The sequence below is a fragment of the Temnothorax nylanderi genome, unplaced genomic scaffold, assembly GCF_030848795.1.
Source record: "Temnothorax nylanderi isolate EJ_2023f unplaced genomic scaffold, tnyl_v1.0 TNYL_tig0092_pilon, whole genome shotgun sequence".
Classification (NCBI taxonomy): domain Eukaryota; kingdom Metazoa; phylum Arthropoda; class Insecta; order Hymenoptera; family Formicidae; genus Temnothorax; species Temnothorax nylanderi.
This window is the reverse complement of record NW_027249154.1, coordinates 520,959-535,044: the sequence shown is the minus strand read 5'-3', so window position 1 is coordinate 535,044 and position 14,086 is coordinate 520,959. Positions and strand designations below refer to the sequence as shown.

The 14,086-nt window shown below is 36.6% G+C and overlaps 1 protein-coding gene and 1 long non-coding RNA gene across 5 annotated transcripts in view; both read right to left on the bottom strand.

Moving 5' to 3' along the window:
- Positions 1-689: 689 nt before the first annotated feature.
- LOC139775107 (uncharacterized) lies at positions 690-6,592 on the bottom strand. The gene is made up of 3 exons (XR_011718742.1): positions 2,223-6,592; positions 1,306-1,735; positions 690-1,224 (listed from the first exon to the last, which is right to left on the bottom strand). It is a non-coding gene; the product is annotated as an uncharacterized lncRNA (long non-coding RNA).
- Positions 6,593-7,729: 1,137 nt separating this feature from the next.
- Neto (Neuropilin and tolloid-like) overlaps positions 7,730-14,086 on the bottom strand; it is a 115,219-nt gene continuing 108,862 nt past the window's right edge. For all 4 annotated transcript variants that reach the window (XM_071710852.1, XM_071710851.1, XM_071710850.1 and 1 more), the window contains exon 10: positions 7,730-12,628. In XM_071710852.1, coding sequence (XP_071566953.1) covers positions 11,591-12,628 — 1,038 coding nt within the window. In that variant the 3' untranslated portion in view covers positions 7,730-11,590. The remainder of the gene's footprint in view (positions 12,629-14,086) is intronic.

Below are 14,086 nucleotides of genomic sequence, written 5' to 3'. Positions count from 1 at the left end.
AAGATATCGGGACGAGCGACAAATGCACTTCCAATGAAGTTTTACGTTCTCTCGACGAAACGAATTTACTATCCGCTCCGTCGTAGACGAAGTCGCCAAGGAAGCGTAGAGAAGAATTCAGCGAAGAATTTGTCACAATGCTGCTCTCTCTCATGCAGTTTTATATATTACTTAAAACAAAATGCACGCACACAGGCAAGAACTAATCTTTCTCGGTTGTATTAAAGTATAGTTTTTAAATCTACTTTTTTGCGAATTTTGCGTATACTCCCACTGGCCTATCTCATCTCGTTAAAATTCTTGAGGACTTCAACTAAAGTAATTTTAATGAAAAGGATGTAAAAATCAATGTTATAAAAATATACTCAGATTAAGATAAAATATCCAAATTATAAAAAAGAGAGGCTTTGTAGCGTAAAACTTTTTGCTCTGCCGATATAATTGAAAAGTTTGTGGCAACTTATAATGAGATCACTCCGCACATGTTTCAAATAGCACTTAAATGTATTTAAGGCTTTTAATGCCTCTCGAGGGCCGTTGCGAGAAATTTATCTCGTAGTTTTCTTTTAAAAAAGAAAAAAACTTTAACTCTCGAACGTTTTAGGATTTGAAGTTGCTAATGCGATTTAGAAGTTAGACGATATTTCGGGCTTGAGCTTATTCAATAAAATCGTACAATCAGTTGCGTTTCTCTTAAAAATTTTATTGGTCACAATATTAATTTTATTATTGCATAAAATTCGTAATGCGAACGACAGTGTAGAATAACAACATCATCGTCTGAATATCGAAATATATTCGCGGAAGATAGTAGTTCTTCGTTTCAATGTAGAGACACGAAAGAAAGCAAAATTTATTTTACGACCGTGCTACCTCCAGACAAAGATTCATTTGCTGGCTCAAACGAGAAGAAGATTCACATATATACGTTTTCAGACACCCATGGAATAGGGAAGACGGGTTTCTTTAATTAGAGTTTAATTAATTTTTCTTTCTCTTGATTATAATTTATCTATTATCGACGTTCGTACAAATTAAAAATTATTCTTTTAATATCAATATATTAAAATAGGGATAAATTCAAATTTAGAAGTGAATGTGGGTTAGTGTTCTATGAATATTTACATTATACATATGAGCAGTTTTTCTGATTCTATTTTGAAGTAATAATAAAATTTTAAGTGCTCTCGTTTCCAGTTGATATTTAGGTGGATATACGCGTATCTGTAATATATAGAGCTATATTTATTGCAACGTCTCGTATTTCTATGCGTGCATACTATATTGTACATATAGACGTAATACCTATAGGAAGTCCATTCCCGCGATTCCTCCGACAGTGTACGAATACTACGCCGGTATCCTCCTCCTTCGGGAAAGCTCCGGGAATGCTTATTTTACAGCGAGGCGTTATAAAGACACGATCCACCAATGAGCATAAAACTCTCGACTTCGGTGCCGTAACCCGTCTGACAATAAATACAGATGGAGCAGAAAGCTGCGCCCTACCGTCCTCTTTTTTCCAGCCAGCCATGAGACTTCTGCAGTCGTAATTCGCGAACTTCGTCACTGCCCGCATATCACTAGAATTTTTCTTGGTTCTTTTGGACTCCGTCGCAGTTACTTTATTCCGATTATCGTATCCTCTCGAGGAATCGTGAAGACATTCAAGGAAAAAGTGTCGCCATTGGAGCGGTTGCTCTTGCGACAATGCGATTTTTTAGTTCTTTTCAACCTGTAATAGTATTAGAATTCTTATTAATTTGCATTAATGTGACCATAATCATGTATAATAATTATACTTATAAGAAATACTAGTAAACAGTATAGTTAGAATTAGTTTACTAGGAGAATACAACAGATTTAGACAAACAAAGTAAATTATTATTATAGAAAATAAAATAAAGATAAAACCAAATTAAATTTACTACGAGAGAATCAGACGTTTATCTGTTTCCATCTCTAGTAAATGATAACTAATTTACCAGGCGACAGAATTTTTATTTTTCTGTGTAGATAACAAAACACTTACGCATACACTTCTGAATTAATAAGTAATATTAATAAACCAGTAATTAAATATTATATATTCATCTATAATATCCTTTAATTAATATTTCTTATTCTATCACAAGTAAACAAGAAATAATATAAAGTTATATTTATTTATGCGTTTAAAAATCTTATCACACATTAATTGAAAAGAAAACTTCAAACGTAACCTGGGTAATGTTTCTGCCTCGATGTCTTCTCGTGTTTCTCTAGTAAGCTCCGTATAAGTTTAACCCGACCTAGACCCGCCTGACCTCTTCCAGATTTCCTCTTCAAACTCGGTGCAGGAGCAGTAAGATTAAATTTCGACGAGGCAAAGATAAATTCTCTGACTGCGGGTATCCATAATAACAGCAATGTGATCCAATTATCAGATTTACATATGTACGTAATTTGAGAGACGAATCCAAAGTCGATTAATTCGATATTTCGATTTGTGACATGCTATACGTAGCTTTAAGAAAAAAAACCGATAAAAACAGCTGTTGTTTTTCTGGGACATTGTTAGAAGAAGAAAAATCGTACATGTTATAATATCTTATATTAATTTACAAAGGAAATTGAATTTAATCACACTGCTTCATTTATATGAGAAATAAAATAATAATAGTGATTATGGCCGAAACAATATAAGCTTAAAACAATTACTGGACGGCCAGAGAATAGCCTTAAATTATATCGGCGGGAATCGACGAGGGGTGCGTTTGGAGTTCACCGGCTAAGAAATGTATTACGAAGGAAAGAAGTCGTAAAGGAAGCGAAAGAGGCTCGTTTTCTGCAGAACCGTTCTCACTTTACGCAGGCACTGTTTAATCCTAGGTAATATAGGTACTTTTTGCGGTGGAATTCTTTCTACCACAAAGTGTATAACGCTGTGAAATTGGCCCATTCTGGTGCCGACGTTTATACCGCTAGGAATTTTACTTTGATGCTCTTAAAGATGCATTGAGTATTGCTGGCCTCGGTACGAAAAACACATAACAATGTTTAATGTATCATATTTAGTCGTTTCGCGCGTGATATTACAAGATGGTTCTATTAAGTTAATTCTGAATTAAAAAGTATCTTTAAAACTAACTGAAAGATTGTGTATTAATTCCGCGTGCAAATGAATATTATTCAGTACAGCAACTTTTTAAGTTATTTTACATATTGTACATGAAACGATAAGTGTTTTTTTTTTCATCAACGGAATTGAATTTTAAATTATATTCTTGCTTTCTTATTTTTATAGAAGAATTTTGTCTCGATAATAACGGTAAGCTATATATTATATCCTTCAAGATAAATTTATTCTTCCTATAATAACTTGCCTCGTAGAACGTCAGTACACTTCATTAAAGGGAAATTAAATGCTCACTTCTGGAGCAGCGAGAAGCGAAAAAAGATCTACGACATATAAGTCTTCTTCTCCTCGAAAGCTCTCTTATTCTTTGCTTTAATGTCGGAAAGATATCGATACGGCAAATAAGTATTTGAGGATGACTCCGGTGTAGCGGAATTTAATGAACTGAAACATAAGAGTTTCTTTGCAAAAAAACGTCATCAATTAACCACCCCGATGCGATAAAATAGAACTGTACATATCTGTTTTTTTTTATGAATGCAGATTATAACTTTCATGCTTTACATTTTATTTTGATTTTGCGTGTTAAACGAATTTTTCATAAACACAGTTTGTTAGATACTCTCCCTATCCAAAGGGAAGTAATGAAAAAGCATTTGCAAAGTAATCGTGTATTGTGTAAATTTTTGCTCACTTATTTCTTACTGATTCTTAATTTTCACTATTATAGTGTCGAACAGTAGTCCTTCCATTTATCGCCGACAAGCGAAAATTTAATCAGAACGTAGCACTAATTATTATTCTATTTTCCGTTAGTTATTCCGAGTTGTGTAATCCAGATTACTTCTAGAGATATCATTAATTTCAACTTCGGTAAGCCATTCGGTAAGCGTGCACCATCGTTGCAACTTTGATATAAAATGTCGAGTGCAATCCGATTTAACGATTAAACAAAAATATGCCACGGTGCATTGATATTAGACATATTTAACAATTTTATATTACATAAAGCATTAGTCCATTTTCCGAAAATCTCTGTCGTGATTTTATTGTTCCATCTATATTGCAGAGAAAAGAATTTATTAATTTTTTGTGATTTGTTAAAAATCTTTACTTTTTAATTTAATTTTTAAAAACAAGCAAAATGTATTTTTAAAAAACGATTTTGTAACTTACAGACGCAATTTAAAATTCAAATACTATAGTTTAACACAAATCACAAATGATATTTTATTATTTGTGAGATTCTCTTTGATTTATAGCAGGGTACATAGAGTATTTTATTTTTCTGTATACCTTGGACGAGAAAATCTAGCCATAACAATTTAAATGTAAGAAACCCATTTGGATTTTACGACTTAAAACTCATAACACATTGCGCCGCACTAGAGATGAACGTAGCCACTTCTCTGCTGACGAATACACGTATTTATATGTACCACCGGTAGCAACTCTTCTGTACGGTAAAAATATTTAGTTAACGTTGACAAACAGTTGGTGAAACGGATGCACAACGAAAGTCCGCTTTTGTACAGTCTTGGGTGAAAAGTATAAAATATATTTTTAGTGAATTTTGACATATACGCATATACATCTAAAATTTATTGTCTACTTTTACTTTAAACGCTGTCTAATTTGATATATATATTTATTTCAATTTATTTAAAAATTTCAAATTGAATTATCAATAATAAAGAAATATGTTAAATAATAAAACATTAAAAATTAAGAGTTTTTTTTAATTTCTGAAACTAGAGAATGTTAAAAGCGTAGTACACACACATTCTTAAACTACTACTAAATTATATCTATATAATAAATACTTAAATATAATTGATGTTAAGGTATTTAAAAAGTGGCCTATGTTTCGCTTCTTTAACAGAAATGATTGTCCTGTTCGTCACAATTTATTCGAGATATTTCACACTTTTGGTCGCGGCTGTATTTGGCCAAAAACGCGCGGCCGAAAAATTGTTGTATCCATACTGTGAAACGCTGCTTCCCGCCGCGTATCGAAACTTTTCGTCGTTATGCACGCTCAATGTCACCGCGGCGATAAATTGTGCCTCGAGTGTGCCGCAAAGGTATAGCGCGAGCGGTGTAACTCACGCGCCATTTCTCCGCGACGATTCGACCGGCGACATACCACACAGTCGGATCTAGTTCATGAATAGTTTTATATTTACCATGAATAAATTCATGAGGGGGGGGGGGGACTGCACGCGCGTTTGTAACCGGGAAGCGCCGAGAAATCAAAATCCTATCGGTTTTATCATCTCGATTGATATATATGATATGTATATACATAAATCGGATTTTTACTTTGGTATGGTATAATGTATATTACGAATCACACGTATGGAACGTAAGATATAAGCGTTTGTAATGTAAATCTCTTATAATAAAAATTGAATACTTCTCTAGTAGTATAGAATTCTGAAGAGTAAGCTGAAAGTTTAAAATTATACAGATCAATTATTAAACATACGTATATATTCTGTTTTATTTTAATAAAGAGAAAATAGAGACAGATATATTATATAATAATACAAAACTAACTTATTCTTGATGGTTTAATTTGTTTAAAAAATATTATTGTAGCAAATGCATGACTGTTTTATATTTGCGGAATAAATATTCCGTAAATGATCGTAAATATAAGTATATTTATGAATCATACTTTGTATTTACGTAAGTTCAACATTATTATGCACATAAATAAATTGCAAACGTTGCAGAAGAGGAAATTGAGCGTTATTCTGTTTTAGGGACGTATGCATATATTGATTTATGAGCGTAAAATTGCCATATTTCTATCATTAAAATCTGTATGTCATAAACGTCGACGAGAATCTGTAAAAAAATAGAAAGAAAATAATTTTGAAATACTCAGTTTTCCTCTACATTTATGTACTATAATATTTTATATATAACAGTGGAAAGTTGCGGTCACCATTGATCCCTCTGTGTGCAGTTTCTCGCATCATTTGTCTTCATTATTTGCGTCTACTTGCCCGCCGTTTTATTTCGTCGTAAAGTCTCTCTCGGAAAAATCGTGGCAACATTCGTGAAAATTACTCCATTACATAGGAAACAAGACAATTCAGATACTGTCCTGTTTACTCTTTTACACACGGAAAAAAGGCTTGGTTGAATTCACCAAGTTTTTCTTGGTTAGATATATGTATATATTTGTAGCTATAACCATTGACTTGGTTGCCGTAACCATGTACAATTGGTTAGTTTGACAATTCAAACTTGGTAGGAACTATCGGTGCTTATAACCAACGCGATTGGTTGAGGTAACCAAGAAATTGATATTCCGATTGGTCACCCAGAAATTAGTTCTCACAACCAATGACCGTAGAAGCTACGGTTCCGTCAAATAATCTCTAAAATTTATTATTTACACAGTAATATGTAATAATTAAAATTTGGCAATAGCTTTCCACATCACCCGTGAGGTACTATTGTTGATGCGTTTTTTTTTAAGTGGTTTCCCCAGTAGGCCTATTCCACTGAAAGATAATGAGGATAATGAAATATGTAGCTTGGCAGGAAAGCAAAATTTTATATTATAAGATATTATATAAAATGAAAAATAATCAGAAGACATTGAAACAACCAATTTGTAAAAAATTTTATTTTGATCTTTTGTTGAATGTATTTCATCGAAACAGTGTTACAATAATTAAATAGGTGATTCCGCACAAAGGAAACGAACTCTGAAAGTATTATTACTGTGAGATTCCGAACAGAATGTAATAACTCATCACACCGAGAGAGAGGGCAAAAATTTGAATAAAAGGCAATCGGATGCACATGATATTGTAGAAACGAGAATCAAAATAAACTTAACAATTTTTCTTGAAATTATAAAGACATGTTTTTAAATTATGAAGATATAATATATACTAGAGAAAAATGTTAAAATGAAACTTTATTTTTATTTTTTCGTTGTGAGCAGTACATTAAAAAAGGCATTTACGTGTGTTTAATAAATAACAAAATATAATAAATTCTGTGTGTTTATAAGTACGACATGGAAAATATGATGATAAAATCTGTACTCGGTGGATCCACTGAGAGAATTATCGCATAATACGGTTTTTCATCTTACACATAATTACGTGGCTTTACTATGTGGCATTATTGTGCTTATACGGCGAGATAAAAATGTAAAGTACGGAAAAAATTGTAATATAAAGCTGCAGGTGAAGTTTTGTAACGGTAGAAAAAAATTATTCTTGGTTCTTATAAATTATGACACGGAATAAATATATCTAGCTTTCTCGAATTGAGTTTTTAAGATTAATTATAAGAGAAAACGAAACAAACGTTGAACTTGCATTTTACATTAAAGATTTAAAAGTTGGAGTGAAAAAAAGTCGATAGAAAGAAGAACTCGCAGATTGTACAAAACACGATCGTATCTCAATTATTGTGAACACGTAGATAACAACGGTTTTCGAGAGCAAATAACACAAAAGGCGAATCCTTTCTTATTGATTTCCTCTCGCTCGAAGTTGACTTACCTTAAAAGCTTGCTAAAAGCCTCGTAATACATCTCGTTCGAATTAGGTGGAGAAAATTAGGGCAGAAAATAGGCAGTTTATTTTAAAAGTACTATATTTATAATCCGTCTCATGTGTATCTTCTTAGTATTTGTATTGTAGAGAGTTTATATACAAATGTGTACACTCTGTATATTCTACACGTTAAACGTTAACACGTGATCTGTACATATCGGATACTCGATTAGGTAGGTTGATTGACCACTTTCAAAACTGCGTCGTGAACATAGTTCTCTCGATCATCATAAACACTCTCTTGATCAATTTAATTGACTAATTTAATTAGTGATCTGGTCGTGGGTATAAAAGTCTGCGCACGCATGGTCGCATTTTTTGGTTTCTTTTGATATATGTACACATTCTGCGTGAGGGACGTAGGGAACGTTATAATCGATAATAATGAATCGAAAAATATTGAATGAAGCAGTAATACAAGTTGTATTTTCATAAGATTAAACAGAAATAAAAGGGGGATTTGAGAAAGTACTGAATGTAAAATCCACTTATTTTATCACGAAAAGCTTAAAATATCACGTCAAAATAAATTATGCTTTATGCTTCATAATACAACTTATTATTATTCATTTATATCATACACTCTTCAGCTCAACAGCTAAATTATAAATTAGTAGACAGAGAAGCAGCACATATAACATTGCTTTTACATTTACAAGGAATTAACCACATACGAGAATTAATAGCAGCCAGTCCAGCTGGAAAGCCACTAGTGATCTAATGGTTTGCACATAGAGCTTATAAAGCGGAAACTGCAATGGTGCAGCCGTCGCGTGCATGCTCGTACTATCATGCTTGGGTGGTTATCAGACCGCGTATGATTTCAGACGTCCCCGGCGGCATTCGTAAAATAGACGCAAGGCCACCGTTTGTCCGATATTCAACTCACACGCTCTGGGACACTGATGAAAATAAGTAGCGCGTTTGTGGACCGTGAACAGCTGCGCGTGTCAGCCGATCGGAGATACAAATTTGACACGATCGGGTGCGCGCGGGTACATGCATATTTATACGTAAATAAGTAAAATATGTGTACGTGAATGTGTGAAATAAGTGTGTATGTGTGTATATTACGAATTATAAATGCACTTCTTGAACTACCTGCTGACCGAGCGCGCGCAAACTCACGTTTCCGTAGAAATCACCACATGTAAAAATAGTTTGCCTAATATTATCGTCGTGCACGCATCTGCACATCATCGCGATCCTCTCTCGACGTCAATCGATGCCAGTCGCACTCCGCGGGATATCGTTAAACGATACCGAGAATTAAGACTCTGACTTTACATCTCTACTTGGAGTCGCATTTCAGTCGGCACATTTCGGATTAAATGCGGAACATGAACACATGCCTTCGTTAGAACATGGCGCGTTTTACTTTCCACGTTAATCTTGGTTTGATCCAGCTGCGACGGATTCGTAGGAAGAATTATTGGAAGCGTCTCCCGGCACGTTACACGCAGCCTTGCTAAAGAAGAAGTATCGTTTCACGAAGTATACAGTACTACGTGATGGAAATACGTTGGATATCAGAGAAACACAATGTTCTATGAATCCAGTGGCTTTATCAAGCGCACGCTTTGAATTTCTTCCCCGAATTCGTACTGACATCGATAATTCGCAAGGCCAGCTGATGTCTAGCAGATGAAAATAATTAGTCGTTTTTGACGCACGGGGAGACCCCACAAACCACTTTATTCACGTCTTTCTTTGCGACTAAGCGGGGAAGACCGCAGGCCATCGTGGAGGTTTGTTCTTCTCATCGGTTAACGAGTGATTAATAGCCCTCGATTCCCGCCTCTGTTCCCAGGCGGTGCTACGTGTAAGAACGAATGAAGTTCCGTTCCCGATATGTTACGTTCCATTAAGCCCGCGAGATTTCGCAGAAATCAATAATCGGTATCGATAGAACGCGTTTTCTTACCTTACGCTGCCCTATTATAGATTCAAAATTATTCGAACAATCGAACGAAATTTTGCCACAACATGATAAAATTATCCTATAGCAGAAATTATATTATAATAAAAATAAAAGTAACAGTGGTTCAGAAAATTTTAAGAGACTTGGGTTTAATATCTAAGAGAAATGCTCGAAACAAAAAAATACTCGCTTTATTCTATAAACCACATACATTTTTTTTCCTTGCAAAATTAATTATCCTGGCGCGGGCGCAATATTACCTCATATTGCAATTTTAAGAGATATAATATTAAACCAAAGTCGTTATGTATACATTTCTAAAAGAAAAATTATGAGAAAATATTACAATAATCTATTAATGCAAATATGTAAATATAAATACTATTAAATGTACTTTATACGCAAGTGCAAGTTCAAAAGCAAAAGAATCCTTTCATCTTTTCCCGGAATCGACGGCGCGTTTTTCTTCTTTTCATCGTTTTTTCTCTATATATCGCGAATGCTTCAGACTCGATTTAATCGCGCTTAAGTACTAACGCGAAGTTTAAGCTACAGTCCAGATTTTTTCTCTTTCTTTTATTCTGGCTCACAATTTATTTATCGCATAGATAACGTAAAAGGCAGCGATTGTTTATGAGACAAAATGTGCCTCTCTCGATTGCTCGGTTTCAGTTGCTTCCGTCAGAAATTTATTCGCGCGATACGATCAACAGACCGTCGCACTTACCTGGTCCGCTCGACTGACTCGACAATATCTCTTTTTACTTTTTACCTCCGTTAGGAAACGCTCCAACTGTAAGCGGATACAGTTGTCACTGCCTATTTGGATCACACTCATACTAACGATAACGTACCGCAGACACGGCTATATACATGATTGATGTACACTCTTTTATCGTTTTAATGACGATGCGACTAACATCAAGTCCGCGCTCGAGAAAATTCACGTTTTTTTTTCGAGAAAAAAAAAACGTGGTGACTCGCACGTGAGGTCAAAGCGTGTGCGCGTCACACTGTGTAGAAAAACCCAACAGTAGTGACGCGAAAATCATCCGTGGTGTCGTTCAAACTGTAAAGCAAACACTAGAAAGGTATAGAAGCTCCGATCTCCTGGTCCAGCGATCTCTCCGTCATGTCGATCGATCTGACAACGCATCGGAGAATGCCGAGGGACGATCTAGCACCGTCGAGAGAGCTCTGAGTACCGACCGTTCTTTTCGAAGGACGACCGAATCTCCTCGTGGCTCGATTAGGCCAGGTGCGATACATGGGATCCATGCTGCATCGCTCGAAGGCACTCCAAGCGATCGACGATCGCCGCAATGGTAGATGCGTGTGCGAGAGACACCCGCAGTGCTGCCAGGAGGGAGACGGAGTCCTGCACCTGAACACAGGTACCCTAAAGCCCTCCGGTGGTCGTAGAATCGGCAAGTCGTGCAGCTTCAAGGCCGCATTTGCTCGCCACGGTCTCGAAATCAACGAATCGCCCGCCGTCGTCCAACCGGTGCGATTTATCGAGCGCGGCGTGGGAATTGAACCGTCGAGTCGAGACTCCGCGTTGATGTTGATTGAATTGCAACCAGACGCGTCACTGATTGTTGTCGGTCCTTCCAATTTGGTTGATTCGCCAGCGAGTTTCTCGACACGTCTCTCTCCAGTCGGATGGACATGAGTCGATGTATCATCGATCTCGGACTGCTGGTCGACACTCGACAATTCGCGATCACAGAAGTTATTGACCATAAGCAATTTCTCGCCCGATTTCTCGCGATCGGGCGCGTCGCGACACGTGGATCAGGAAGAGGAGTTTGCTTCTACGGTGGAACTGGTCGAGGCGTCGTCGTCGAGGGAACTCTGCGTAGCGACGGTCACCTTGTTCCCACTGTCGCTGCAAGTCGCCGCCGGATAATTTTGACGGGGATGGCGTCTCTTGTAGGGCTCCCAATCCCCAGGACCCCGGCGTCAGTGCGTCGCAATCACGTCCGGGGCGCTTTTTGTGCTCTCTATGCTGAACGGCCGTCTCTGGTCCACCTCGATCACCGCCTCCGCCCGATACCTTGGATCCAGCGTCGGCTGAGGCTGTCGTTTAGTAGGCGTATTGCCGGAGGAGTGTTGCGACGTGCTGGACGTGGTATTGCTGGAGCCGTGACCGGATCCATACATGGAACTACCGTATCTCTCGCCGGAGCCCAAGGTGGCTTGCCGTATGAACTTAGGCGACTGTCGATAGACGCCACTAGGATCTCTGCTGGGCTTGGGACTTTGGAATCTCTGGTAGGACGGGTAGTCCAACTGTTCTGGATACTGGGCAGTGTGCGGCATGGGCAGTGGGTAACTGGACTCGGTCGTCGACCAGCCGGGTGGCGCCGGTATGGGATTATGCTTCGGACAGATTCCCATACTGCCGTCCCGTCCGCGGGATGCCGGACTACAGCCGGAGCATTGGGAGATGCTCTGTTGCTGCGAGCTCTGTTGCGACGATTGCGAGCTCGGCTGCGAGGACTGGGCGCTCTGATGAGACTGTTGCGGGCTCTGTTGCGACTGCTGACGATGAAGATGATGATGATGGTGATGATGAAGATTGGTCCCGTTCTGAGAGCTGGGAGCGCGCACGCCAAAGGTCGTGAAACCTAGAGGCACCCCCGCGTCTGATATACGTGGTTCAAAAAGACTTTCTCGGGTTTGGCAGCAGTTGTCACGCATCTCCGGCTCCTCGCTGGACTCCTGCAGACGTTCCTGCGTAGCGTTGCTCACGTTATTGCTCTGGTGAATGTCGGTGATATCGCCCGTGTTGTAAGTCATCTCGAGGACAAGGTCCTTGGTGTACTCTTGAAGTATCATAGTGGTGGGTGGCATCAATTCCTTGCTGGGCAAAACTTCCAAACTAGGCGATTCGCTGCCATGATCATGTAGATCTGTTGTGGAAACCGAAATTGGACACGGTGTCGATTTTCGACCCATTTCGTCTAAACGATTCTCTCTGGATTGCCTTATGTGCTCCTATAAGAAAGTGAAAAGACGAAGCATGCATAGTAATATGAGTATAAAATTTAATCTGCATATAAAGTTTATTAGTAATTTATTTAAAATATTATTTCGTACGCTTAAGAAAAAAGCAATTTATAAAAATTGGCTTTGCTCATAAATTTAAAAAACTCATATAGTAGTTTATTCTATTTATTGCGTAAATAAGAAGTATTTGTTTGCGTTGCAAAATTGATAAAAATGTGCAAAAAAAAATTTTAACTTTATTGAGCTTAAATAATCTGTTGCGTTTATTGCTATTTTTGTTTCATGTGTATTTTCGCGCGGATTGCAAAAATTGATATCCATTTTTCGTGCAAAAAGTTATTTTAATTATAAATAAACTGAATATTTTTAACGAAAATATATACAATTTTATGAAAGTTTGACGGAAGTTGACGGAAAAAATTACAAAATACAAATTTATGTTATTTTATGAAAAATTGTCATAGAACAATTTTCAAAAACGCAGTCCGAAGCTTAAAGACTTTGTTTTCAATTGTCATAAGCTTTAAGCTCCAACGATACTTCCGCTCAAGCCATTTCCAAGTTGATCATGCAAAATTGACAAATGCTTCAACTATGATATAATGTATAAAACTAAATTATTTTATTTTTGCTTGAGGTCTTTTAAAAGTTGGAAATTTCTACTTTAAAATACTCTTTTGGAAAATATGATTTTTTTTGCCACCCATTCGAAGCGCTCCTTCAATTTTGTTAAAAAATACATACATAATATATAAATAAACTTTCAAGTCCATGATTTGTGTACACAAATAAAAATTTAATAACAAACGTTTCATATTATTTTAATTCAGTATGTTATAATACGAGTTGCATAATATACATATAACAAATGTCACAGTACACTGTAATAATATAGGACAGAAATTTGAACGTTTATATTGGCATAATTATTATTTGAGAAAATGCAACCATTATATGTGTAAATATGTTATACGTGTACATATGCTGAAATATTATCCTGCCTTTCATTGTCATTAAGAAGATTAAGTCTGGTTTTAAATATTGAATGCAAAGAAGACGCAGTTATAAAAAACGACAAAATTGAATTTTTACATTTCTTCGTGCGGACGTAAAGAAACGTCGAGATAAATACTTTCATCACTTCTTGATCCCGATGAGAAATAAAGACACCACATCGTCAAAGCAATGTCATGTCATCGAGGATCTATAAATTTTGCGGGCACACTGAAATATTGCGCGATCATAAAAAGAAAATGCTCTCGCCTTGCCGCTATAAAAGAACGTATTGTCGATTTTTAATAAAACCTGCAACCAAGTCTCAATCATAATCAATAATTTTATATAAATAATACGAGATGTATTTACGAAGAAGAACATCCGCGGAACAACTTATATAAAATATTTTCTGAAATGTAGAAGAAAACCTTCGCGTACGTATTTCCGTAG